Source organism: Equus asinus, chromosome 3, assembly GCF_041296235.1.
Source record: "Equus asinus isolate D_3611 breed Donkey chromosome 3, EquAss-T2T_v2, whole genome shotgun sequence".
NCBI classification, from domain to species: domain Eukaryota; kingdom Metazoa; phylum Chordata; class Mammalia; order Perissodactyla; family Equidae; genus Equus; species Equus asinus.
In genome coordinates this window covers 102,364,798-102,392,395 of record NC_091792.1, presented here as the reverse complement: position 1 = coordinate 102,392,395, position 27,598 = coordinate 102,364,798, and the positions used below count along the sequence as shown (strand labels likewise).

General features: G+C 43.5%; 1 protein-coding gene across 2 annotated transcripts; it reads right to left on the bottom strand.

Annotated features, from left to right (window-relative positions):
- Positions 1–551: 551 nt before the first annotated feature.
- On the bottom strand, positions 552–22,068 carry NAAA (N-acylethanolamine acid amidase). Of its 2 annotated transcripts, none has more exons than XM_044766154.2 (11): positions 21,629–22,068; positions 20,799–20,963; positions 17,647–17,773; positions 13,519–13,609; positions 9,925–10,001; positions 6,955–7,127; positions 6,744–6,806; positions 5,918–5,984; positions 5,482–5,510; positions 1,904–1,981; positions 552–1,236 (listed from the first exon to the last, which is right to left on the bottom strand). In XM_044766154.2, exons 1-10 carry the CDS (start codon positions 21,829–21,831, stop codon positions 1,906–1,908), a joined length of 1,071 nt encoding a protein of 356 aa, XP_044622089.1. In that variant the 5' UTR covers positions 21,832–22,068; the 3' UTR covers positions 552–1,236; positions 1,904–1,905. The 2 variants fall into 2 exon arrangements, with proteins under 2 accessions (XP_044622089.1, XP_044622090.1); XM_044766155.2 differs by having other exon boundaries at positions 552–1,043; positions 21,629–22,048.
- Between the last annotated feature and the right edge of the window lie 5,530 nt (positions 22,069–27,598).

Genomic DNA, 27,598 nt, shown 5'->3' with positions numbered 1-27,598 from the left:
TTACCAGGGGAAAGAGGGGTAGGGGGTGGGCACAAAGGGTGAAGTGGTGCACCTACAACACAACTGACAAACAATAATGTACAACTAGAATTTCACAAGGTTGTAAACTATCATAATCTCAATAAAAAGTTAAGAAAAAAGAAGGGGGCACTGGATGACAGAAATTTAACTGTGTTGATCCAACACTGTCCAAGAAGAAACATGAATATTCCAGGCCCCTATGGAAGTGTGCAACATGGCATGGCATGAATGATCTGTACCCGGCTAACATTTCCCTCTAGACATTCCATTTTCCTTCCTTCTGCTGGCACACTGAACAAGAACATCCAGTCCACTCCATTGTGTATGCTTTTAACCTTTTCTGAGTTCATCCTCAAAGAAGTTTCTTTCCTGTACACGTGAAAAAAAATCAAATTCTACAAAGCAGCCGTGCACGCCTTTGAATGCTGACACTCAAAGAACTTAACATCTCTGAGAGCTGGTTCCTCAGGACAGCTGTTCAGAACCACGTGACTTCAAGTGTAAGAATGTAGGGAGAACACAAGACCAAATTTCTTGGAAAAAAATTTTTATTCTCCTTGCCAGCATCTCTTTCAACATCTTATGAAGTAATGATCAGTGACAATCAGAAATAATTTGGTTTCATATTGCTTTCAAAAACAGTATGAAAGTAGCTATTTAGAAAAAGGAGGGTCCATTAGTTTTTTTAAAAAACATTAGAAACATTATGAAAAATGAGAATCCCATCACACAGAAATACATGATCAAAGGTCAGACTAACAAACATTCAAATAGGCGCTATTCGAACTAGGTTTCTCCATTTCTTTCAGAAGCGTCTTTTTTCTCAGACTCTTCCAGAAGCACTTCATACTGAACCAAGAGGTCTGGCCAGCTCAGTTGATAAGCTGAGGTAGACAACAGAGCTATGCCTTACGGTGAGAAGCTGAGAATAAAGCCCAAGGATCTGGCCTGCCCTCTGAGACCAGGTATCTTGGAGTTGCTCACGCAGGACAGAGAAAGCTTCGAGAAGCTCACGGCACACCCTGAAGGGAAGCGAAGGCAAGATGCCTGTTACCCACGTTACCAAAACAAGCTGCAAAGCGATCCTCCAGCCCCGCTTCACAAGCTTGACAAGTTTCAGGAGGAAGGAGCCTGGATTGTTCATAAAATAATACGATCCTTTTACTTGATTTTTTAAAGTGCAGCTCTTCAAGAATTTCATATTTAAAAAATCATCTGTAAAGGGAAGAAAAAAAATAAATGAACTTAATTCAAACACTGATGTTAAACATCCCCGTAGTAAGTGGGTGACCAAAACATCAGGTTTACGGACTCCAGAAGGTCCTTGCAAGAGAGAAAGGTGTCCTTTCAGGAGGCAGCTGCCCAGGAAGTCCGATTTTAGAGAGAGCAGAAAGGATTCCTGCTGTTTCCTCCTGTCTGCCCTTATCTACAGGCTCACTGATGCCTAAAATACACTCTCTAAGTGGCCTTTGCCTTCAGTATCTGTCTGCAAAGTAAATGCTGCAAAAGTGCTGGGCCTGCCTCACTATCATCTGAGGACACACAAGGCTTATTCGACATTCACCCCTCTGCCTAAGCAAAGAGATGACACTTCGCCCTGAGAGGGTTTGAATAAGAGGCAAATGGCACTGGGCACCAGAAGATTAGCTTTCATACGAACAATTCAAAATAAATACCTATTAGTGACATCAATCTGACACAAATGACAATCATATGCCAGATGCCTGTCAGAAAATTGTCTGTACGTATAAATGTTGAAGATGCTGCCATCTTCTATGAAATACCAGCACATACTCACCTCCCCGTTAGCTGCCCCACCCCCCAAAAAAAACTTTAGCAAAGCTTTCATAGCACAGGTGAATTCACTCTTCTGCTTACTGACCTTTAACCCAGGTTTCGGATCCTAGTCATGTACTTGTCTGGGCTGGCAGCACTCATTACCGTGGTATAAATCGTGTAGCTGAAAATAATGAGAGGAGTTTTTATATACACATCATTTTCCCTAATACTCCAAAGAGGAAAAAAAAATACCAGGCCCTTCCCTAACACTGGAGACCTGGGACGAGAATACAAATAGAGGCACACGTATGTCAGAATATTTAAAATTTACAATTCAAGCGACCACACAAAGTGTTCTTTCCTCCTATTTTGACAACACTGTGGAAGGCCAGGTTCAAATTTAAAATTCTCAGACTCCTCAGAGTTCCACGCTGTGGCAGTGAGGCAGAGCCGGCCTTGGCCCTCACCCATGCTCCGCCCTACCCCACAAGTGGCACGTATGTGGTCACTTTGGCCTTTGCATCTAGGCTTCATGCATGACCCCCAGCAAACAGCCAGCCCTTGGCCTCCCATCAGGGACAGGATGTCCACAATGGCTGCACGCCGCCGTCAGGAGAACAGCCCCAGGGAAGTTGACCACACAGGCCCTGGAAATGGGCTTGGCGATGAGAATTCCAGGGTTCTGAGTACTTGGGCCAGACTCAGGGGGCAAATGCCCCTGGCCCAGTGGATTCCTTATTTCAAGGGAGGGACAGAGCAAGGCCAGAGTGGAGCCTATAAAGCTCAGGGATCAAGAGAGGGGCCCACTTGTCCAGATCTAAGGATGAAAACTACAGTGGCATTTATTCAACATTCTGCCTAGCAAGAGACCTTAACAACTTAAGCACAAGTGCACACATATGCACACGCACACAGTAGGGCCCCTGCCTTGCACTCCCTTCATCTACCTCTTGTCCTGGACATCAGCTGGGGTGCATGCTCCAAGCATCTGGAGCTGGGCTGTTCAGGAATAGGCAGAATTAGGGCCCTAGTGCCCCACAGCAGAATCATAAGCCCAGCTGAAGATAGCACTATGAGCACGTGCAGAGCTCGTCCAAGGGTAATGGAAGTTCCCTGAGCAGGATCCTGGTTGCTTATTTACTTTAGTCAGAATTCTATTCTCCACCACTGTTTTAATATTTTCTCTGCTTATAGCCACAGCAGAGGATGGAATTCCAATGCAGGGGAGTGTAGTTTTGTAGCACAGCACAAGGGGGCAGTACAGAGTTAACTGCGTCTGTTCAGACTGACTTCTATTAACCTGACACCTTGTGAACAGCCTTGGTTGACAGGAATCATTACATGTAAAGGGCCTGAGAGTTAAGGCTCTGTGTTAATTCTGGCTCAGTGGTTACTATCATTTAAATGCAGTTCCTCTTGGGTTTCAGTTATACAGTAGGGAAAAATGCTACTCAGTAAACTGTCTCTAATTTCTAACAATTCTATTTCAACAAAACATTTCAGATGCCATTTAAACATTCATAGCCTTTTACTCAGTAACCTTACTTCTGGGAATTTAGCCAAGGGAAATAACTCAAAAGAAGGAGGGGAAAGGTACAAATATGTTTATTTCAGAGTTTTAATAAAGTTTTTTTAAGATACAAAATTTTTTTTGGTGAGGAAGATTGGCCCTGAGCTACCATCTGTTACCAATTTTCCTTTTTTTTCCCCTCCCAAAGCCCCAGTACATAGTTGTATATCCTACTTTTAAGTCCTTCTAGTTCTATGTGGGATCCCGCCACAGCATGGCTTGATGAGGTGAGGTCTGCACCCAGGATCTGAACCGGCGAACCCCAGGCTGCCAAAGTGGAATGTGTGAACTTAACCACTCGGCTACAAGGTTAGCCCCATTTTAAAAGTTTTACCTGGAGAATGCTTAATTCTATTACACTCAGTTACCTATGAATCAGCTATTCAAAATTATAAGGGCTGTTCACAGCATGAAAAATGCTTTATTAAAATAAATATAACTATTTTATTATAATACTAATTTTTAAAAGATACAGTCTTCACTTACATAATTATTTTGAAAACTGCAAGGACACAAAAATAGGTTTTTAACCCTTATTTTTAAAATGAATATGAAAAGGTCAAAATTATGCCCTACTGGAGCGGGTACAGCCGGGGTGCACTGGAGCGGCTCCCACAGGCTGCCGAGAGCCGATCGTTCAATATGCAGGAAGTTATGAGCTCATCGTAAACGTGAAAAAGGCCAGGTCGGACTATTTACATCACAGAAGTCAATAAATGCTACAAATCAGGGGAGTCTTTTGTTTTTTGCTCCCTCACCTCTGAAGAGGTAGTTTACTAGCATCCCATCAGGTCTCATTTGTTACCCGAACAGCTCCTCTGTTCCAGTGGTAAAATACTAATTTGTTTTTCTGTATTTGGCTGTTACAATATTGTTTATGGAATAAACTTTTTAACAATAATCTTTTTATCAGGCCATACTTAAAGAAAAAACTTTCAAAGAGATATTTTGAAGATATATTCCTATTACGGTGCAAAGTGAAAAGAATAAGGCCAGTTTTAAAAACGTCATCACACCTAAGCAATCTTAAAGCACCCAGACCCAAAAGTGATTGTGGAGCCAACCAGGAAAACCACTATTTTGTATTTGTGTAAAAGAGGATCATTGCAAAGAAAAAAATCAATTGGGTATTTGAAACTAAAAATCACTGTGTAGCTTTTATCCGTATTAGGCTATTTCCTGAAGTGTACCATTTTGACCTTCTTGCCTTGGGGAAAGCAGAAGTGGATGATGAGAAAGTAAGAAATGCTGGGCTTGGGAAGTTACTGAAGGAAAAGAGGAGACCGAACTCTGTACTGACTTGCAGACGCTTCCTCTCTTATTTTAGTAAATTAAGTCCTATCTCACTGAGCAAAGGGAGGCGTCTGCGCTCCTACTGAGCTGGTCCTGGGTGTGCAGGACGCAAGTGGGCAACCTCTTGAGGGGGACGATGACAATCTGGGCTCTTCTGCTTTGCTGTGATGGTCGCAGTGGACCTTTAGAGTTACCTGTACACGGTCGGGGGTGGCTGCCTCTCAGGTTTAACTAGGAGCTTCCTGTGGCAGTGGTGGCCACAGCCCAGGGCTTCACCCGGAAGAGCATGTGGGAAAAATCCCAGGCTGTAGACCCAAGAAGCCACTGCTCACAGGACGCTACTCTCAAGAGAACAGGCTAAAAGGGAAACATTAACTCAGATACTGAATTATCCGTGGAACGAGCGTGGGGGCAGCAGAAACTCCCTGGGAAGATAAAGGAAAGCCAAAGGCGTCTAGAGTTTAGTTCTAAAAGAGTGAAATTAGGGAGCTCGTAACCAGTGAAGGCAGGCCCCACCTAACAGACTGATTCAGGATGAACACGTCACTGCCTCCTCCTTCTGGATCACTCTGCCCTCCTGACCTTTGTTTTTCTTCGTGGCCTTCTCACCTGCCTTAGGATATGCTTGATTATCTGCACTCCCCCCAACCAGCAGTAGAACACTGCCCCTGAGAGCAGAGACACTGTTTTGCCCTCTGCTGTATCCACAGCACCCAGAAAGCCTGCCCCGCCGGAGCCCTCAGATCCTGCTCAGCCAGCGTGCGTGAGCAAGGCCACCATTCCAGGTGACGTACGAATGTGTTTAACATGCCACTTACTTGTTATTAACTGGAAACACGGACAAAACCTGCACAGGAAACAAGCATATCATAAAGACTATTAAAAGGTAGAAGAAACACATGTCGAATATCTATAGGAAGAAAATAATCACAATACTTCCACGTGTCTCGGGGTGACAGAGTTACAGACTTTTGAATCCTTTCTCCTTCTAAACAAAGAACATATATGACAACTGTGCCCTTTTTTTAATATGCAGAAAAACTTAGGTGAAGATAGATATGTTCACCTAGACAGAAACAAGTTCAGCAAATGTCATCTGGTTTTTCTTTCAAATATTTTCAACCAGGTAAAACTTACTCTTACATTTTTATCTACCACATTTGCTTAAAGTCAGAGGAGAAAATTTTTTTTAATCACTCCTAACAAAGACACCAAACATCTCGGGTAAAAGCTGGACATTGTGACACAAGTTACCTGGAAGAGCGTCTCCAGACTGAGGTTTGCCTGGCCCGTAGCGTTAAGGGCTTTGATGGCAGGTGTTCTGCAAGGACAACGGTCAAGGTCACTTCAGGAAACCTCGCACTCCACCAGCTCTCACTTTGGGTGGCACAATGCAAGGTCTAGCCTCATAATCTCCTTTCCTCAAAACAGATTCTGGCCCCCAAGCACGTGTCCCGCCTAGTCCCAGACTGAATGGAATTCATTCAGCAACTGGGCCCACTGCCACGTCTGCTCCGGGAAGCTGGGCCAGTGAAAACGCCTTGCTGCAGAATTGAGCAGTCGCCACCAAACACGTACAGCAGTAAAGCCAAGAGGGAAAATAGAACCACCTGCACTTTGGGGATGCACCAATTTATAATTACAGAATCTTCAAAATTAGAAGGGACAGTGAAAGCCCCCAACTGGTTTATTTACTTATTCAAGTATGGGAAATGTTTTCCTTCCAAAAAAGAATTCTATAGAAAACCACGAATCTTGTTCTCTCCTTTCCTTTTACAGATGGGTGAAGAGAGGCCCATCTGTCAGTGAGTCATTAGCAGAGCTGGTGGTGGAATCTAGGGCTCCTGACCCAGAGGCCAGGGCTAGCCTTGCCCTCCCAACATCCAACCAACTGCCAAAGAGGCTCCTCCAGTGCTCTCCTCCACACGACACTCTCCCATCCCAGCCAAGGCACTGGCGAGGGGGCCCAGGTACATCTGGGAGAGGATGCCCCTGTAGTCCTCTCCAGTTCCTGTAAAAGGAGGGGTACATTCGTCCGACCACAAGAAAACACTGCAAACCAGAAAGGGTAGAGGCCCACCTTCGGTCATCGCCCTTAGGCACTGGCTTCCAGTGGTCATAATTTGTCTCAACTCGGAACCACCTACAACAGAACACACCGCCTTGTCTTATCCAAGGTCATTGGGACATAGTTAAAGAAGAAATATATCGGAATAAAAAAATGCCTGTATTTTCACCAATTAAAAAATGATAATTGGTACAAAATAACCAGGGCCTTTAATCCTACTCACGCTCCATTTAAAGGATCTAGAGGCCAAATGTCCACCGGGCCACCTCTGTTCCTCGTGATGACCACTCCTTCCTGGGGGGATGTGCCACCAACAATGTAATAAACATCAGCAATAAGGGGAGTCTTGGCCAATTTGTAAACAGCTGCTTCAAAGTTTTCTGATTCACTCAGGGTCTGAACAAAGACAAACCTGCGTTAGCATCATTACACACAGCAGTTCTTCACACCAACTGATGGACAAATGGTCCAAAGCACATTCTCCTGATATATTAAGCCATGAATCTTGAACTGCTCTGACCTCATCCTCTTGTCATCAGGGCTCCTGAGATGGGAGAAACCTCAGTGGGGAGCCAACTGCAGCGGGATTTTTCTCACAAAAGGAAAGAACTATTGACAAGTTCTAGGCCTGGCTCACCAAACATGGGCTGCGTGCTCTCTAAGCAAGTCACCATCAAAAAGGACTCCCCATGTTTCTTCACTCATTTGCTCTTTCAACAGGTATTCCTTGAATACCTACTATGTGCTAGGCACTGTGCTGGCATGGAGACAGAAAAGGGAATATGACTGAGCTGGTCCTCGTTCTCCCCATATTTCCAAGGATGAGAGGAAAGTCAGTAGGCAAGGGTGACACAGTGTAATGAGTGTCAACACAGGAGAAGGACATGCTGTGGAAGTCATGGCAGGGGACCCATCCTCACCCAGGGCGCTGAGGAGGCATCTCGAGGAGGAATCACAGGAGCTAAGGCCAAAGAGACAAGTTAGACTAGTGAGAGTGGTGGTTTTGGGGTTGGGAGTGGGGGTAGGGATGAGTTCCAGCTGGATGGAATAGTTTGGCAAAGGCTTGGAGATGAAAGAGAGCGTGCTACATTAGAGCAGTGAGCTTAACTGGTGTTCAGATACCCTGGGGCTCACGAAGACTTCCAGAGGTCTGTGGCACAGACGGTTAAGGGGATCACTTTCCAAATCTTCAGCTTCCATAGGTGCTCCTCCCTCAAGCTGATCTGCTCGAGACCATCCTGGGGTAGAGGGCCTGCCCCTCCCAATCACTCTTCCACCACTTTTTGAAAGAAGTACATTTTCTGCTCACTCATCCTGAATACCGCCAAGACACAGTGTCAAGGGTGGGGGCAGGCATAGGGTCAAACAAAAGAAAAATTCAAAATATCAGTGTCTGCAGAGGTGCTGTCATTCAGCACCATAAACCATCAACCGACAGCAGGGCCTGTGGCCTCTTCCCTGCCTTATACATACTGCTGTCAGGGTGACGTATTTAGACTTGAGTTGATTTGTTCTAAACTCAGTAAAATTATAAAGTGAGGCAATAGGAGCTATGAAATACTTTTTTGATTATATTGCCTATACCATCCCCAACTACTATCAAAGAATCTATTGCCTCAAACAGAATTCTACGAGAACGAAGCAAAAGAACATCAGTAAGAAATACTGCAGGCAGTGGCGGCTTACTTCCCTCAGGCAGCAAAGTCAGGGTGAGGCAGGTACCTTACTGTCTATCTCAGGAAGTGAGGAGATGGGCAGTGACTGTTAACGGGAAAGAGTTCCTTCTTAGAGGAACGAAAATGTTCTAAAATTGCTTGTAGTCATGGTTGCACAACTCTGAATAAACTAAAAACCAGTGAGTTGTATACTTTAAATAGATAAATTGTACAGCATGTAAACCGCATGGCATTATACCTCAATTAAAGATCCTTCTACTTATGACCCAGCAATTCCACTCTTAAGTACTTACCCAACTGATATGTTTACAAGAACACTCGTACAAGAATTTCTATACCAGCCTTATTCATGATAGCCCCCCAAACTAGAAATCAACAGGAAAATAAATTACGGCATATTGATAATATTGACTATTCTTCAATAACAACAAGGAAAGAGCTGGTGATACAAACAAGGGTGAATTTGAACATTGTGCTGAGCTATTGCAGAAAACTCTAGGTTATGACGAAGAGTCTCTCTGTGACTAAAATGTAGCCAGTTCCTCTGAGCCCTCTTTTTGATTAGACCTTAACCTTGGCCTATAAAGACTTGAACAAATGATAACATAGTTTCTAACACCTCAAGGCCACATCCCTAAAATGACCCTAGCCCCTCTTAGAATACCTGCCGGAGGAAACTCAAAGCTGTCAAAAGACTTTACTGTTTGTTCCAGGCAACACCTGGAGATAGGGCCCCTGGCCCCAGTCCCTGCAGGAGAGTAGGAGGCTAACTTCGATAAGAGCCAGTGAGCAATCCCAGATAGGGTTCACAAGGACAACCCCTCCTTTTTGTAATTTTTCACTTTTCTGACTCTACTGAGGCCCTGCTCACCCCCTCCCATTCCCTCATTCTTCCTTTAAAACACCCAGTCACCTCTGTACAAATCAGAGTTCAGTTCAGTTCATGTTGGACACGTTTCCCTATGGCAACAGTCTACTACTGATTAAAATCTGTCCTAACCACTTTCTTTATTTTTCTTGAGGTATAATTGCCACATAACATTACATTAGTTTTAGCTGTACAATGTAATGATTCGATATTTGTATATATTGCAAAACGACCCACCCCAAATCTAGTTTACATCCATCACCACAAATAGTTACCCAAAAAAATTTTTCTTGTGGTGAGAACTTTTAAGATCTATTCTCTTAGCAACTTTAAATATGCAATACAGGATTATTAACTATAGCCCCCATGCTGTACATTACATTCCCATGACTTATTTATTTTATAACTGGAAATTTATAATTTTTTATAATTATAATTTATAACTCTCACTTTAGTGTCCAGCCTTATTTTATCTTTAATACGTATTATCACAAAGGTTGATGTGCATTTTGCAAACCTTTAGATGCCTATTCTTTTAAGGAGCTTCTTACATTAAAGACAACATTGTTGAGTGACACAGAGCATCCCCACACGAACACAGTGTAGAAGATGAGGTCGGGGGAGGTGGCTGCACAGTGAACATACTCACAGTGCGGATGACCCAGCTGATCGGAGAGTGTCTCTGAAAGAGGGCAGCGATCATGTTCTCCCACCACGAGCCTTTAGCTGCCGAGTCGAGGAAGGAACAATAAGTACATACACAAATAGCAGCCCAAGTGCCACTTTGAAAAATTCCTTAAATCTCGTTTCTTCCCACAGTACAAGCTGATGGGAGAGAAAGGTCGCTGGATGAGGAGTGATTTTACTAGCATCCAGTTTTCAAGATTAAGCCCAAATTTCACGGCAACCATAAAAACATGTAAAAATATATATTTGAAAGCAGAACCTTTTGTGCCTGGAAACAATTAGAATTATGTTAAAGGAAATCATTCCTGATTAATTACCCCAGGCAAAATAAAATTACGTAGCTGTCAAGAGAAGTGGCCCAATCAGTATTAGGAAGACTGTAGAGAACTCATATCTTTCAGAACTTTGTTTGATTTGGGCTTACATTTTTCGAAAAATGCAAATTTACAGGGCTGTCCCTGTTGCCTAGTAGTTGAGTTCACCGTGCTCTACTTTGGTGGCTTGGGTTCATGGGTTCGGATCCTGGGTGCCGACCTACACCACTCGTCAGCTAGGCTAGGCGGCGACCCACATACAAAACAGAGGAAGACTGGCACAGATGTTAGCTCAGGGCTAATCTCCCTCAAGCAAAAAAAAAAAATAAAGAGGAAGATTGGCAACAGACATTAGTTCATGGCAAATCTTCCTCACCAAGAAAAACAAACAAATAAACAAATTTATAATTAGTCTCCAAAATTACTTTTTAATGTCTTTAAAAATCTCTGTAGGGGATTTCCAAAGAAAAAATTTCATTCAAGAAATAAGCAATGAGCATCTAACTATGTGACATATCCTGATCTCATCCAGACCTTTGGAAATTAACAGGGAACAAAAGAAACTAGTGTACCATTAACTAAAGAAAATTTTGATAACTCTAATAAAGAAAATAAAACAGAACAATGTAATCGTGAGTGACGAGGGAGGACTCCTTTCAAGAGGAGCGTAAGAACAGCCTGTCTGGGTTGTGGACATTTAGCTAAGATGGGTAGCACATTCCAGACAGGAGGCTGGAATGTGTCAGGGCCCAAAGGCAGGAACAAGCTTGGCAGATGTCAGGAAAAGAAAGGAGGTGAGGTGAGGTGCAGGCAGAGTGAGGGAGAAGGACAGAGGCATAAAATGTGGGGTGCAGGTGGTGACGGGATAGAGTTTGAGGTCAGAGTCAGGACTTTGGATTTGGTATAAGTGCAATGGAAAGTCATGGTAGGTTTTAAACAGGGGAACAGCCTGCTGGTGCCAGCTGCTGGGTAGAGAAAGAATCAGAGGAGGATGAGAACAGTGGCAGGGAGACCAGAGGGACAGCTGCTGCAGCAGTGGAGGCGCGAAGGCAGCTAGCCCAGCCATAGAGGTAGAGAGAATGGACAGGTGGAGTCTAGCTGTGGTGGAAGAGCTGACAAAACTTAGGGATTGAGGGGTCAAAGAATTCTCCTGGTAGCAACTGGTTGAAGAGAAGTGCCATTTCCTGAGACATGGAAAACCCGGAGAGAAACAGATTTGGGTGGAGGCAGAGTGAGGGCAAGAAAAGGGGAAAGAAAAAAGCAAGAGATCTACTTAAGCAGATCAAGTTTGAGAGACCCAACAGACATCAAAGCGGAGATGCTGAGAAGGTGGTCGGGTACTCCAATTCGGAGGGAGGTCAGGCCTGGAAATGTGACAATAACAACAAATGCTTCTCTGGCCCTTGCTCTGTGCCAGGTAGTGCCCTGAGTACTTGACATACATGAACTCATTTCATCCTCACAGCAGCCACTATCATCCCTGCTTTCCAGATGAGGAAACTGAAGCACAGAGAGGATAAGCACCTTGGTCATGGTCACCTAGCTAGCAAGTGATAGCACCAAGATATAAACCCAGGTAGGCTGGGTCTGAGATCTTAACCACCAGGTGGTCTGCTGAGCCTCCCACACTTGGTGCCATTTGTTAGTCCTCCTCAGATCCCCTTCCTTTCCCAGGGCAGTTAGAGGCACTGTTGGCACTCTTCATTATGTCCAGAAACTTAACTAAATATCTTAATTACCTATACTAACCAAGACATGTTACCTTATTGTTCAGGTGTTTGAACTCAATCATAGCAGACAAGTTTTCATTAAAATAAGGTTTTAAAAGTTTTTAAAAAGTGGTTTGACAATATTTAATTAAATTTTTATGTTACAGAATAACTTGGTTATTTTTAAACTGCTCATACCTTCTACAAACAGTTAGCTAAATAATTTGAGTCACAAGATAATGGAAACAAAGCCCATCTTTTTAATAAATATACATGTGTTTACAGACATTCTGTGTAAAATATTAGTAACTGGCATGCCATGGTTTGGGTACCACTGGTTGAGAACCAACCTCACTCACAGCTGACATTTGAGAAAATGTTGCAAATATACATTAGGGTGAAGACCTGACTACCACGAACATTGATATATACCCAATCAGCATCTTGCTGGGAAAGCCTTACGCAAACAGGTAAGAATAAACCTAACCAAAGGAAATAACAACAACATGAAGTCGACCAGGGGACCATCAGATGACCAACACTAAACTTTAAGAGTTTCCTCGTGTATGTCTTTCTCCTCATCCAGCCGCATTTTCCTGAAGACAGAGACAAGAGTTAGCTTATCTCTGGGCTCCCCACGTACTGTGGTATGGAACGACATACCCTGAGATGGAGGGAATGGCCGTAGGTTGTACAACAAACACAGCAACTGGGCCACGACCCCAGAGATCAGTTGGAGAACCACTTCTCCCAACTACTAGCTGTTATTTCATCTCATAGCCTTATTTTCTTCCTCTGCATGATGAATAGGGTTAATAACATCAGCCCTGGCTATCTAACAGGACTGTTGTGAGGGTCCAAAGAAAAAACTTAAGAGAAAGTGCACTGTAAAGTGCTTTACAGATGTTGCCTGTATAATGCCGTCATACAACCTCAAGATTACTGCAATAGATTCCTCAGTCTTCTGCTTCCATCCAATCCCAACACAGTCCAAGCTCTACAGAGCAGCCAAAGTGACAGTTAAAACATCTAAATCACATCTGTTCATTCCCTGGCCTAAAATTCTTCTAAGGCTTCCATTATGCTTACAATCCAACTCCTCATCCTGGCCCTTACCATGGCCTCAGCCTTCCTCTCTACCTTTACTGTTACTCCCCCCTTACTCCATGCTGTAGCCACATTACCATCTTTTATTTCTGGAATCCACCAAGAATGGTCTTCCTCCAGCTTCTGCAGACCTGGCTCCTGGATGGTGTGAGTCCAGCCTTCCCTGACCCTCTACCTGTAGTAACCGGCCCACTTCCTCCTTCATGATCACATCTTCCTGTTTTCCTTTCTAGGTAGCACGCAGCACTACCTGAAATCAGCTTCTTTCCTTCATGTGCACTGCCCGTCTCCCCCCAGGATGGAAGTCCCTGCCAGGTAGTGTAGAAGGTGTTCCTCTACCATGCTATATTGGGTGAGTGAAAGAAGCACTCAAGTAAAACTGAACAGGAATATGGCTAAAAACACTCGGGAGTTTGTTGTGATTACCTCGTTCGTCACCAGAAATGGTAAACTTGTGCGGACTCTGACCAGTCCATAATCCTACGTAGCCAATAAAAGTGGTTCCTGTGAACGCAATCTGAAATCAAGAGATAAAGTATCATTTTAACATTCCAACCAAACACACATTAAAATCACCTGCTTTGTCCCACAATTTCATGGATTTTGTTTCTTATAGGCTCATAATATGAATAAATAGAATAAAAACTCTGAAATGGCCTTCTAGAAGGCTTAACATTGGGGCCCATGGACAGAATTCAGTGGATCTGTCACCCTGAATGGGAAAAAAGGTCCATCTTTATTTTCACTAACATCTAACTGCAACTTCGCTCCTTCTATAAGGAATGTAGGCAACAAATCGTGCAGTCGTGGCTGTGCCTACAACTCTGTCACCAGCAGAAATCATTATGTATTTTCACAGACATCATGGTGGTGGCAGATAACTTGAAATGTCATTCATACTTATCACTACTCTGGAATCATGGTAGTTATTAGACGCGCTGCTAAACATTACTATTTAATGTGTTAAGAAAAAGTATAACATTGAAATGGCTGTATTTCAACATAACTGGTTTTCTTTATAATCCTTCTCACTTTATTTTATGTATTTATCAAATATTATTCTGAGAAGGGATCAACAGGCCTCACTCAGGGGTCCATACACCTTAAAGAAGCCCCATCCTAGAAGTCGCAAATGGGCTCCGATTTAAAAACTTGTGTTGACTTTTTATAAGAGATAAATATCATGCATCTTATAAGTTTTGTGAAGTAAATGGGAACAAGTGAGACTGTTTATCAGTGACAGTCATATTTAAATTTTAATGCTTAAAAAATGATTTTGCATACACCTTTCATTTAATCCTCACGATGTTCCCATGAGTTATAAGAATTGCTCCCACTTTAAAGTAATGAGTGCTAATGATTGCAAGACACCATTATATGGCCCTGAGGAGAAAAATCAAACTCTAGCAGTTATTTCGGATGCTAGACTTCTTTTTTTGAGGAAGATTAGCCCTGAGCTAACATCTGCTGCCAATCCTCCTCTTTTTGCTGAGGAAGACTGGCCCTGAGCTAACGTCCGTGCCCATCTTCCTCTACTTTATACGTGGGACGCCTACCACAGCATGGCTTGCCAAGTGGTGCCATGTCCGCACCAGGGATTCGGGCCTGCGAAGCCCAGGCCGCCAAAGCGGAATGTGCGCACTTAACTGCTGAGCCACCAGGCCAGCCCCTAGACTTCGTTTTTAAAAGAGGTACTTAGAACAGTACCTGGCTCATGCTGTTCAATAAAGGTTAACTAAGATTTTTATATTTGAGAAATGAACAGGCCTAAGTTAATATTTTTTGTTAGAAAACTGAATCTTAAGTCAGTAATCTTTCTCATTTAATCATTTATTTCTACCTCATCTGGGTGTAAATTACAAGGTGGCTAAATTACAAGGGAAAAATGCAGTGGCTTTATTTTTATAAATGACCTTTTCCCCTAGACTCACCGAGGGCCTTCCATGAATTCTCCCATTTCCATTCACGGCAGTAAGACGGGAATAAGTCCACCTTGCTACTAAAGCCCTTACAAAATGTAAGCCCTCACTTTATTTGCATGATATACTGATCCTGGTGTTAGCGTCACTCTTGAAGGACTGAGCAAATTAAAGTTATGAAAATTAAAATCACATTGTAGTTTCCAAGATATTTTATAATACATAATTATAAATAATTATAAGATGTAATTTGAAGATATTGTATCGTGCAGCTCTGAAAAACTGACTCTATTTCTAGATGTCTGTGCTTTCCAATTGTCTCTGGCAGGTCAGTTAACATACACCCTTAGCTGTGGCAAGAGACTCTAATTTACAGTCTAAGGCCGAGTTTTGGGGAAGAAAGCTAACAGCAGGCTGAGGCCGGGGTTCGGTCCCACCTCTGCCACATCTCCCTCATCTGATTTGGGGCAAGTCAGTCTCTGTGAGGCCTGGCCCCCTCATCTGGAAAATAAGGATGAAAATGTTGACTCGTGCCTGCCTCACAGGGCTGCTGGGAGGATCAAATGAGGTCCTGTATGTGAAAATACTTTTAAAATTATGAACACCCAACAAGGATAAGAGAGCAATTGTGTGGATAATCTGTTCTTAATTTAGCAAAACAATTTCTTAGCCAGGGGCCTCAGCATAAAGACAATACCCAAGTGTAAACTGCTAAGTTCGGCATAATAACCGGAGCACTGAGAGAAAAGCCACACCAATAGACCACTTCTCACGGGAGCTCCAGGAGAAAGAGACACAACTGAAGCAGCAACTGTTACTTAGGCTGAGTTCTGGAGAGAACAGTTGAAATTATTTATTTATTTATTCATTTTTCCTTTCTCTCTTTTTTTTTTGAGGAAAATCACTCCTGAGCTAACTGCTGCCAATCCTCCTCTTTTTGCTGAGGAAGACTGGCCCTGAGCTAACATCCATGCCCATCTTCCTCTACTTTTTATATGTGGGATGCCTACCACAGCATGGCTTTTTGCCAAGCGGTGCCATGTCCTCACCTGGGATCCGAACTGGCGAACCCTGGGCCACCGAAGGGAATGTGCGCATTTAACCACTGCGCCACTGGGCCAGCCCCAGAAATAATTTATTTTTATTGCATTTAATCCTTTGTCTACTTATAAGAATTTTGCTCACTGTAGAATAATAGAGAAAAGCTAAAGTAGTAAATGCAAATAATTATTGTCCTATCATTTGGTAATAACCATGTACATTTTAGCAGATTTCCTTTCAGAATTTATTTTGCATGTATATTCTGTCATTGTCACCACTTAAAACCATTTTTGGAGGCTGGCCTCGTGGCCGACTGGTTAAGTTCGCGCGCTCCACTTTGGCAGCCCAGGGTTTTGCCGGTTCGGATCCTGGGCGTGGAGATGGCACCGCTCATCAGGTCATGCTGAGACAGTGTCCCATGTGCCACAGCTAGAAGGACCCACAACTAAAGATATACAACCATGTACTGGGAGGATTTGGGGAGAAAAAAGCAGAAAGAAAAAAAAGAAGATTGACAACAGTTGTTAGCTCAGGTCCCAAACTTTAAAAACAAAACAAAACAAAACCATTTTGAAGTAAATCTTCAGCTATAAATCAAATTGTTAATAGTGGTGAAGTAAAGGTATGAAATTGGGAAAGGAGAAACTTTAACTTTAAATTTTGCTGCTCTTTTGAATTTTTTATGAGAAATTTTTGTTTGTAAAAGCAGATGACCAAATGACTATTTAGTAAATGAGTTTTCAGTATTTGGGAGTCAACCCCTAAACGCAAAGAGCACATGAAATGAGGTCCTCGTCCTTAAACAATGTCCTACCAAGCCAAAATCTGGCTTTTGTGTGCTCTATTCTGTTTCATTGCAATAACATGCTGTGTGTACTCAGTGAACATAGATTAAGGCTATCTCGCTAGACGTTTACACAGAAACATGACAAAAGCACATATTAGATTATACTTCTAAAGGGACTGTGTTGAAAATAAAGTGATCCAGGTATAATTTTTTAAGGATGATACATAAGAGAGTAGTGAGTGAAGGGCCATTTCTTATTTGGCCACTATTTTCCAAGCATCTACCACATGCTTTCCACAGATTACTTCACTGAACCTTTATAACTGTCTCCATAAAGTAATTATTAACCTCTCTGAGCTGTCGTCTACAAAATGGGTTTAAGTAATCTCTCATGTTCTTAAAGGAAGGAAGTGACAGAAGCAGGATTCAAACTCAGGACTGTCAGACCCCAAAGTTGGGTGTTCCTAGCCGTGACACTATGCCGCCCCTCCCTATTCCAGAAGCAGCCAGGACATGGGAAAGCAGAGGGAAGAGCTGACTCAGCAGAGCAGTGGACAAATGATCATCCCCGATGGAGATTTCCCTAAGGAAAACTGATTGACCTCTTTAAGGAAAAGCTCAGTAATAATTGACCCTTCTTTCTCTAAGCTTAATTGATGTAACGGTCTCGTGGTTTTGTTTTCCAGGAGTTTGATTTTTTTGTATCTTAAACCAATAACACACTTAAGGAGCAGGCCATCCAAATGATTGCTAATTTGGGTTAGCAAGTTGCTCTGATTTCTGAATCTTATAGTCTACGGACAATACCTGCCCATTCTTTAAGAACTGCACATCCACGGTCAACTTGCGTAAGAAAGTTCCAAAAGTATAATCCAGATTCCGGCCATGGTAAATGTGGCCTCTGGAGTCTTGAGCCACAATACTGGTGCAGAATCTGAGAAAAGGGAGAAGTCCAACATGAACGAATGAGAAAAATAAGAAAAAGGAAAATGAGTGTTTTGTTTTTAAAATAAGTCCTTAAAGTAAAACAGTTTTTCTTCCTTATAATAGACACACACACCACATAATCCTTGTACAAGAATAGGGACTCACAATTCAAGATGAAAAGCACTACTGGACACAACTCACCAGTGTTGGTTCCGTGTTACTTGACCCTTGCCCTCAGCACACGCGGCATTGAAAACATACTGAACGAGGATTTCATCCTAATCTAAATCTGAAAGTGACCCATTCTGGGGCTCACCCTGACCTCTGAACTTTGCTCTGCTTGGCAGAGTGCCATCTATTTAACACACCATTCAAAGCCAGCTCAAGCTCACCTCTCCACTGAATTTCTCAGAGCAAGCGCAATGGCACTAAACCATTGCATCCCACAAAGGTTTTATTTCGTCTCCCTGGGAAAATGGTCAACTTTTTAGGGGCTTGGCACTTTTCCTGTTCCCCTTAGAGCTCCCTACACAGAGCTAATAAGAAAAAAGGATACTTTAAGAACTCCCAGCCAGAGAGAAGTATTTCGAGGAAAAGAAGAAAAGGTTTGTTAAGATATTTAAATGTCCATTTTCTCTGGGGATATGTAATGTTATGTGGAACATTATTTACATATAGCATGTCCACTTCTGGGGGGTGGGAGTGGGGGGAGACATCTCTATCCACACAAACCCAAATGAGAGGAAATACCTTGATGGATTGACAGTCATTTCTTTCTTTTTTTTTTTTTTTTTTTGAGGAAGATTAGCCCTGAGCTAACTACTGCCAATCCTCCTCTTTTTGCTGAGGAAGACTGGCCTGAGCTAACATCCGTGCCCATCTTCCTCTACTTGATATGTGGGATGCCTACCATAGCATGGCGTGCCAAGGGGTGCCATGTCCGCACCCGGGATCCGAACCAGCAAACCCTGGGCCACCAAGAAGCGGAACCTACGAACTTAACTGCTGCGTCACCAGGCCGGCCCCTGACAGTCATTTCTGAGTAACAGGATTGTGGTTAATTTCCTTCATACTTTTCTGTATTAACTAATGTTCTATAATGATTACATATTACTTCTAAAATTAGGAGAAAACAAATGTTACTTAATTTTTTTGTTTAAAAAAGGAAGCTTGGTCAAGTTTTAATTTTTTCCAAGGTTTCTGATCTTAACTTCAAAGAGTTCATGTCCAGGAAGGGACTGATAAAAGACTGGAATTGGCTAAAGCAAAGTTTGTAGAATCTCTCTCAAAGATGATTTTTCAAAATGAGCTTCCATGTCATGCCCAAAAGTTGTAGCGTGAGGTGGCCCACAAGCACAGGGCCTCGCAGGGCAGTGGGGACACATGCTTCTAGTACCACCTCTGACCACTCACCATCCACCTGACTTTCAGCAATTTGTCCCTTTTGAGGCTTAGTTTCCACATCACAGCAGGTAATACCATCTCCAGTGCCTGGCACCCAGGGGGCTCAAGAAGGGTAGCTAGTCTGACTCTGATTCAAAAAGGCTTACATCAGAAATGAAAACAGAACGTTTCCTTTGTTAATGCTGGTGGAGTCTGATGGTGCTTTCTGTTGTCATGAAATTCAGTATATACCTTAATATCAAATCCAAAAGTTAGAGTGTTTTTACTGGAACTTTTGCTTTATCTGCTTGAATACAGTGACTCCAACAAAAGAAGGTGAAAGTAAAAAGTGATAATTTTTTCATTGAGAAAGCCACATGATAGACTAGGAAAAAGATGGGGGTATGAGATGAGGAATGGCAAAATTAACTTAGTTCAATTGAAAAGCACTTTAACAAGCTCATGTCTTAAAATATTTCCCTAAAGAGGAAGGCAGTCACAGTGCTTCTTTTTTCTTTCTTCTTTTTTAAGATTGGCACCTGAGCTAACAACTGTTGCCAATCTTGCGTTTTGTTTTTTTTTTTTACTTGTTTCTGCTTTTTCTCCCCAAATCCCCCCAGTACATAGTTGTATATTTTAGTTGTGGGTCCTTCTAGTTGTGGCATGTGAGACACCGGCTCAGCATGGCCTGACGAGCAGTGCCATGTCCGAGCCCAGGATCCGAACCCTCCAAACTCTGGGCCGCCGAAGCGGAGCACAGGAACTTAACCACTGGGCCACGAGGCTGGCCCCCACATTACTCCTTAACCTACTCTGCCTAGGTGTTCCGGGAAGATGCCAGGGAGCAGTAAGGTTTCCTTATCCCAAGCATATATATATATTTTTTAAATCACCTTTTGGCTGCCAGAAGCTATAAGTATCTACAAGATGTTACTGGATGAAGTTGGTCTGGTGGCAAAACAAGTCCTGAAGGCAGAAACCAAGTCAAACCTCACTTAATTCCAGGATCTGTTACTGAGCCATTAAAGACTTACGGCTTCCCTTGCACTTTGCCTGGGATCAACCACACACTCCCTATTACTTTCCGTGTGCCATTTTATCCTGCCCACTCTGGGTACCAAATCCTGGCTGGCCTTGTTAGCCAGATCAGTGTTCCCTGCCACCCCAGCCCTGGAGGGAACAGACTCAGAAAGAGGAGTCAGGCTCACTAGCCGTAGGAAACGTGGAGGACAAAATACAGGGGACAAATAAGTCCTGGGACGACCCCTTGCGTTATAAGGCTGGAAGGTCACTGGGTTAACTTAGAGGGTCCATACTCCAGCGGGGTTTGTTCCAAAAACTTCCGGGAAAAGTACATGTTGAGCAGAGTTTCGAAAGTGGGATGCTGGCTGGATAGGGAGAGGGAGAAAAAGGGGCTTCAGGCAGAGGAGAAGTTCAGTACTGAGGTCAAAGAAGTTGCTTTCTTTCTCGAAGCCCATGATCTGCTGCTCAGATTCACCCAGAGAAGCAAAGAGGAAGCGCTGGCGGTTTCTGGGCAGCCCGGTCACCACCCTGTTTTTATCAAACTGAAAACATGTCTCCTCCCACTCAGGTGTGGCAGGAGTTCCCAGGAAGTCCCACGTTAATCCGCGCCAGCGTGGGGCACTCACGCGGAGCACTCGTAGGCCAAGTTGATGAGGAGGCCGTCGGCCAGGCTGATGTTGAGGACGTCGCACATGCCGCGGATCTCGTCGGTGAAGGGCTGCGGCAGGAAGCTCTCCAGCACTCCGACCGCCTTTTGAAGCAACGTATGGACCCACTTGGGGACCCCATCCCTAGAAACGAAGAACCACGAGGGTGTCTGATCTGCTCAGAGGTCGGAGGGGTGCGAGTGTGTGTCGGGGGATGGGAGGGCGGCGGGAAGGGTTGGTACCTGAGGCTCTCATCCTTAAGGAGTGAATGCTAGGTGCCTCCCTTCCCCAGAGAGCAGACAGTCCAGGCCCCGGGTCACCCAATCTTCAGCGTCCAGGAGGGGAAAAGAAAACTCCGACACAGGGAGCGAGCATGGTCCCCAAAGGGGCGGTCTTGGAAGGCCAGTGAGGCTTGCAAAGAAGACGTGGGCTGCGTCCCCTACTAGATAGCCGAGCAGCCAAGGGCAACAACTCGCGCGCCACCCTGACCCGGAGTGGCTCGAGGACGGGCGGGCCACTGGTGACACCGAACTTGAAAGCCAACCCAGCCGCGCCGGCTCATCGCTAACCCGCACGCTGCCCAGAGCAGCCGCAATTCTGGTTCTGGTCCCCGCCGCCCCTGCACACTCCAGAGGCCAGGGGTGAGGGGGAGGGGGTGGAGGGCAAGGCTGTCGCAGAGGGAGGGGACGGCTAAGGAGTCTCGGTTTGGAGCACATTGGGCAGCGCGCGTCTGGGGTTTTCCGCACTCCGCCCCCGGCCGCCGGTGATGTCCCCGAGATCCCGAGCCGCGCCCCGGCGCCCGCGCTCACCCGAGGATGTGCGCCATCGCAGCGCGCAAGAAGTCCAGGTCGAAGTGCCGCAGCACCGGCAGCCAGCGCAGCTCGGGGGCCGCGTCCAGGCTCACGTTGAAGAGCGGCGGAGCTGGGGGCGAGGCGGCGGCCGCCACCCCGGCCCCGGCCAGCAGCAGCAGCAGCGCCAGCGCGGGGCGCGCGCCCGGGTCCACGGCTCGCATAGCTCGGGCTCAGATGGCCCGAGTTAGGGCCGCTGCTGCCACAGCCGGCGCCCGGGGGAGCGCCGAAGAAGAAGGAGGAGGAGGAGCCAGGGCGGTGCTAGGAGGGCTGGAGGCGGAGCCCGCGCGCGGCCTGGCCCACCAGGTCATTTGGTGCCCCCATCCCTCCCGCCCGGGCTCTCCTCCCGCGGGGGCGCTAACGCTGCCAGCCGCCGGCTCCTCACCCCGCCTCCCCGCCCCATCCCAGCCACGTGGACCGACAGTGTCAACCGCGGCCTGGAGCGAGACGAAGTAAATGATTTTCAGTAGCAAAGAGGTTGCAGGAGAGTCCTACCGTGGTAGGAAAGGATCCCCCACCCCCACCCCGCCACCTCACTTGCTCATATTTAAATTATTTAAAGGTTTATCTGGATTTTATAAAGGAAGAGAGAGCTTTTTCAGTTCAACACTTACACCTCTTTTAGTTTAAAAAAAAAAAACTAAAAAGTTAGCTAACGTTTATGTGCCAAGTATTTTTGCCGACTCTATCTCATTTAACCATCAAACGGGGATGAGTTAGTTCTGCCCGTTTTCGTGATGAGGAATATGAGGTTTGGAGAGGTAAAGTAATTTGCCCGAGGCCACACCTGGGGAGCCTCTGCGCTGGCCTCCCAGCCAGGCTCTCAGAATCCAAACTCCACCTTCGTAATCACTCCCCTGCCTCCTCCTTGAGTTCCCAGGATCTGAAAACTTGCAACGTAAAGCTTGTAAGTCTTAGGAAAATCACCTGACTTAGCAAGGCTGGGACGTTCTTAATGGTTAGCATGTCGTCTGTGGGTAAAACAGAATAAATGTGTACAGGAAACTGAGAAAGGTCATTTCCTTCAGGGTTTTTTCCTGTCAAATAGAATACACGATCACTACCTCTGATGTTTCCCATTTATGACCTGCCTGTCACGGGGCTAAAGTTTTAAGTCTCTGTTCTTGCTTCATCTTGATCTTTCCATTAAATCTAAGTCAAGACCGAGTCTTAATTCGCTCGTTTGCAAAACCAGAGTAACTGAGTTGCCTGCTTAAGCCGTAGGTGCATTGAGAGAATCACCCAGGGAGCAGACAGATCAGTGAGTTCAAAGAGGTGCGCTTGCATTAAAAAAGAAAAAAAGTGACTTCCAGTCTGTTCAAGGCTGATATTAAAAAGATAAAAATTAAAAATAGGAGCTGGCCTCTGACGTAGGGCTAAGTTCCGTGCACTCGGCTTCGCACCCGGGTTGGGATCCCTGGCTCAGACCTACACCGCTCGTCAGCTATGCTATGGCGGTGTTCCACTCACAAAATAGAGGAAGATTGGCACAGATGTTAGCTCAGGGCTAATCTTCCTAAAAAAAAAAAAAATACAGGACTTTTTAAAACCATTATAAAATGTATTGAATGAACATATCTACAACGTGGTAAAATGGGCACTATTCGCAATTAAGCTGAGCTAAATATAATTTTAAATAATCTATTCATGTACTAGTAAAACGTTATACATATGCTATAGAACAGTTTAAAACAGAGATTAAAAGGGAGATCTGAAATTACAAAACTTCGAGCCCCCCTTTCTGCTGCTTCTATGCCATGCACATTTCAGAGATGCCATATGTTGATTTCATGGCTTGTCTATGGATCAGAACCTACAGCTTAAAAAATGCTTCTGTGGGGAATGCAAGAAGCTAGATGATTGTATCAGAAACATGGGATATAATGTTTTTTTATGGCTGGTATCTCATTTTGTTCAGTTTAAAGGCAGTGTGATAGTTTTTAAATATAGCCACATACTCCTTCAGTACGACTTCCTTCCAAAGCAGAGCCTAATTCCCCTCCTCTTGACTGTGGGCAGTACTTAGTGACTTGCTTCTAATGAATAGAATATTGCCCAAAAGATGGTGTCTGACTTCCAAGACTAGGTCACAAGGACGTGGTGGCCTCCTGCTTGCACTCTCTCTTGGATTGCTTACTCTGCAGGAAACCAGCTGTCATGTGCCGAGGACACCAAAGAAGCCCTGTGAAAAGGTCCCTATTTTGAGGAACTGAGACCTCCCACCAAGAACCAGAGAGGAACTGAGGCTTCTTGCTAATAGACAATATGGATGAGCCATCTTGAAAGTCGATCCTCCAGCCGCAGCTAGGCCACCCCAATTCCTTACCCACAGAAACTGTGAAAGAATGTTCACTGCTTTAAGCCACTAAATTTTGTGGTGATTTGTTAAGCAGCAATACATAACTAATACAGATTTGGGTAACACGAGTGGAGTGCTACCATGACAAATACCTAAAAATGTGGGTGTGGCTTTGGAAGCTGGAAGGACTCAGCAGGGTGTAAGTGAAAGCCTAAAGTTCTTTGAACACACTATTAGAAGTCTGACAGCCTTTAAGGGACTGCCAATAGTAGCTTCAAGGGAGATGAGAAAAATGCTATTGGAAACTGGAGGAAAGTGGTTCTTTGTTATGTAGTGGCAGAACATTTAACAACACTGTCACCTCCAGTAATATGGAAGGTAGAAAATGTTCCCAAGGAACTGGATAATCTAGTTAGATTTCCAGGACACGTTGAAGTTGCCACCCAGCTTCTTCTTGCTGCTTACAGTAAAATGTGAGAGGAGAGAGAAGCTACAGGGAAGACTTAAAAAGGATCTAGCAAAGTGGTACAGCCACTTTGGAACACAGTTTGGCAGTTTCTTACAAAAATAACATACTCTTACCATATGATCCAGCAATCGCTGTCCTTGGTACTTACCCAAAGGAGCTGAAAACTTATGTCCACACAAAAATCTGCCCATGAATGTTTATAGCAGCTTTATTCATAATTGCCAAAACTTGGAAGCAACCAAGATGTCCTTTAGTAGGCGCATGGATAAACTGAGGTACATCCAGGCAATGGACTATTATTTAGCACTGAAAATAAATGAACTATCAAACCATGAAAAGACACAGAGGAAACTTAAATGCATATTACTAACTGAAAGAAGACAATCTGAAAAGGCTACACACTGTTATGATTCCAACTCTGTGATATGCTGGAAAAGGCAAAACTCTAGTAAAAAGATCAATGGTTGCCAGGGGTTAGGGAGAAGAAAGGGATGAATAGGCACAGCAAGAGGGACTTTTAGGGCAGTGACAATGCCCTGTGAGATACTACAATGGTGGATACGTGTCATTATACATTTGTCCAAACCCACTGAATGTACAACACCAAGAATGAACCCTAATGTAAACTATGGACTTGTGGTGATGATGATGTGTCAATGTAGGTTCATCAGTTGTAACAAATGAACCACTTTGGTGGAGGATGTTGATAATGGGGGAGGCTATGGGTGGGGGGGAGGGGCAGCGGTATATGAGAACCCTCTGTACATCGTGCTTAATTTTGCTGTGATCCTAAAACTGCTCTAAAAATAGTCTATTTATGGGGCTGGCCCGGTGGCGCAGCAGTTAAGTTCCACTTCAGTGGCCTGGGGTTCGCCAGTTCAAATCCCAGGTGCAGACATGGCACTGCTTGGCAGGCCATGCTGTGGTAGGCATCCCACATATAAAGTAGAGGAAGATGGACACAGATGTTAGTTCAGGGCCAGTCTTCCTCAGCAAAAAGGAGGATTGGCAGATGTTAGATCAGGGCTAGTCTTCCTCCAAAAAAAAAGTCTATTTAAAAGGAAAAGGATGCAGGACTGGTTTTGAAAATTCCCAGGTCCAAGGTATAAATGGGAACTTAGTTTATAACAGAGATAGCATTGCCTATCTGAAGATATTTGCAATATAGTTGACCATAGATATATATATATATCTCTCCAGAATATATAAAGACCCCCCACAAATCAATAAGAAAAAAGAAAAACAAATGGCTGCAGAGGAAAACTACATGGCAAAAGTCCATGTGAAACAATTTCAACCTCACTAGTAATCACTGAATTCCAAATTAAGACAATATCATTTATAAGTGACAGACTGTGTAAATTTTTAGAGTCTAATAACACCAACTATTGACATGGATGTGCTAAAATAGGAACTCCTATGAGTTACTGTTAGGAATGTGCAATTCAGCACTGCTTAGTAAAGTTGAAGAATCATGGCCCTACAACCCAGCAATTCCATTTCTAGGTTTCTATTTAAACTTTGGATAAAGAAAAAACTCTTAAGACATATGCCCAAGGAGACACGTACAAAGATGTTCACTGGGGAAAATTTTTTACATAGCAAAAAAGTGGAAACTAAGTGCTCTTTGGTAGGGTAATGATAAATTGTGGATTTATGAATAAACAATGGGAAACTATACAACACTTAAAATGAAAGAATCTCCTTTTATCAAAAATCTAATGTTGTTACATAGTCTCCAAAGAATATACACAATGATACCATATGTGTAAAAATTTAAAAGATAATAAATAATACTGTCTACTATATACACACACATCAACATATACATGCACAAACGTAGTAAAAGAAAAAATGACTAAAGGAGTGATAGGTATTAATTTCAAGATAATCATTATCCCAAGAAGGGAGGAAAAATGGCTAAGTGGGGCTTTACACTCTTAATGTTCTATTTCTTTAAAATAAAAAAAAAAATGGCAAAAATTAACATTGAATAAATCTGGGAGATTGGTATCTGTTTTGTTATTTTCTATATTTTCCTGTATGTTTGAAAATATCACAGAATGGTAAAATGTTTATAAAATTTTTTGAAAGAGGAAGATTCAAGTATCCTTAAAACAAGAAGTTGTGAAATATAATTTATTGGTTTACTTTCCATGTAATTCCTTTAAACTTCCCCTTTTGTAACATTTTGCAGAATTAGGTTCCCATTTTGTCCTTAATTTTCCTTTAACCCTTGGTCAAATTCCCTTTTAAAGCACTCCTGGATCTGATGTTAACTTAGATATTAGGAATAGCAGGTACACCAAAATTGGATCTTGCTAAGAATGGAACTAGAGGTTTTATTAGAATTTTTTAAAAGATGTTTAGTATAAACGTTTTATAGCAACGTTACAAAATATTTTCTGATGATTAATTTTATGTGTCAACTTGACTGGGCTAAGGGATGCCCAGATAGCTAGCCGGTAAAACATTATTTCCGAGTGTGTCTGTGAGGATGTTTCCAGAATAGAGAGCATTTGAATTGGTAGACTGAGCAAAGAAGATCACTCTCACCAGTGTGGATGGGCATCATCCAATCCCTTGAGGGCCTGAAGAGAAAAAAAGGCAGAGGAAGGGCAAATTTGCTCTTTTTGCTTAAGCTGGGACATCCATCTTCTGTCCTGGGACGTTGGCACTCCTGTTCTCAGGCCTTCAGACTTGGAGTGAATCATACCGCTGGCTCTCCTGGGTCTCCAGCTTGCAGAAAGTAGATCATGAGAGATCTTCAGCCTCCATAATCTTGTAAACCAATTCCTATATAAATCTTCTCATATATACATAGGATATATTTTATATAATATCTCTCTCTCCAATTGGTTCTATTTCTCTGAAGAACTCTAATACATGCTTAATATATACAGAAAAAGAAAACCCAGTCAGCTGTATTCCCACCACACAAACCCAGGAACTATTTTCATATGCATATTATATTTATAAAATTTTAAGTCGGAGTATTATTTTATGCATCTTAAAGAAAAACTCGCTGATATTTAAACTACTTTAGTTTGCTTTCTTACTAGAATTTAAAAATGTGTATGTATTGAAAGAGCTCTCAAGTTTTTTTGTCACAGATATTTAAAAATCACTTACCTACTCTTGTACATGTTTTAAAAAGTGAAAC

Coding starts and splice junctions, on each gene's coding strand:
- NAAA (XM_044766154.2), bottom strand. CDS start 21,831: ATGCGAGCCGTGGACCCGGGCGCGCGCCCCGCGCTGGCGCTGCTGCTG. Junction 20,964..21,628: donor GCGATGGCGCACATCCTCGG/GTGAGCGCGGGC, acceptor CTTCGTTTCTAG/GGATGGGGTCCCCAAGTGGG. Junction 6,807..6,954: donor CTAGATCCTTTAAATGGAGC/GTGAGTAGGATT, acceptor GTTCTGTTGTAG/GTGGTTCCGAGTTGAGACAA.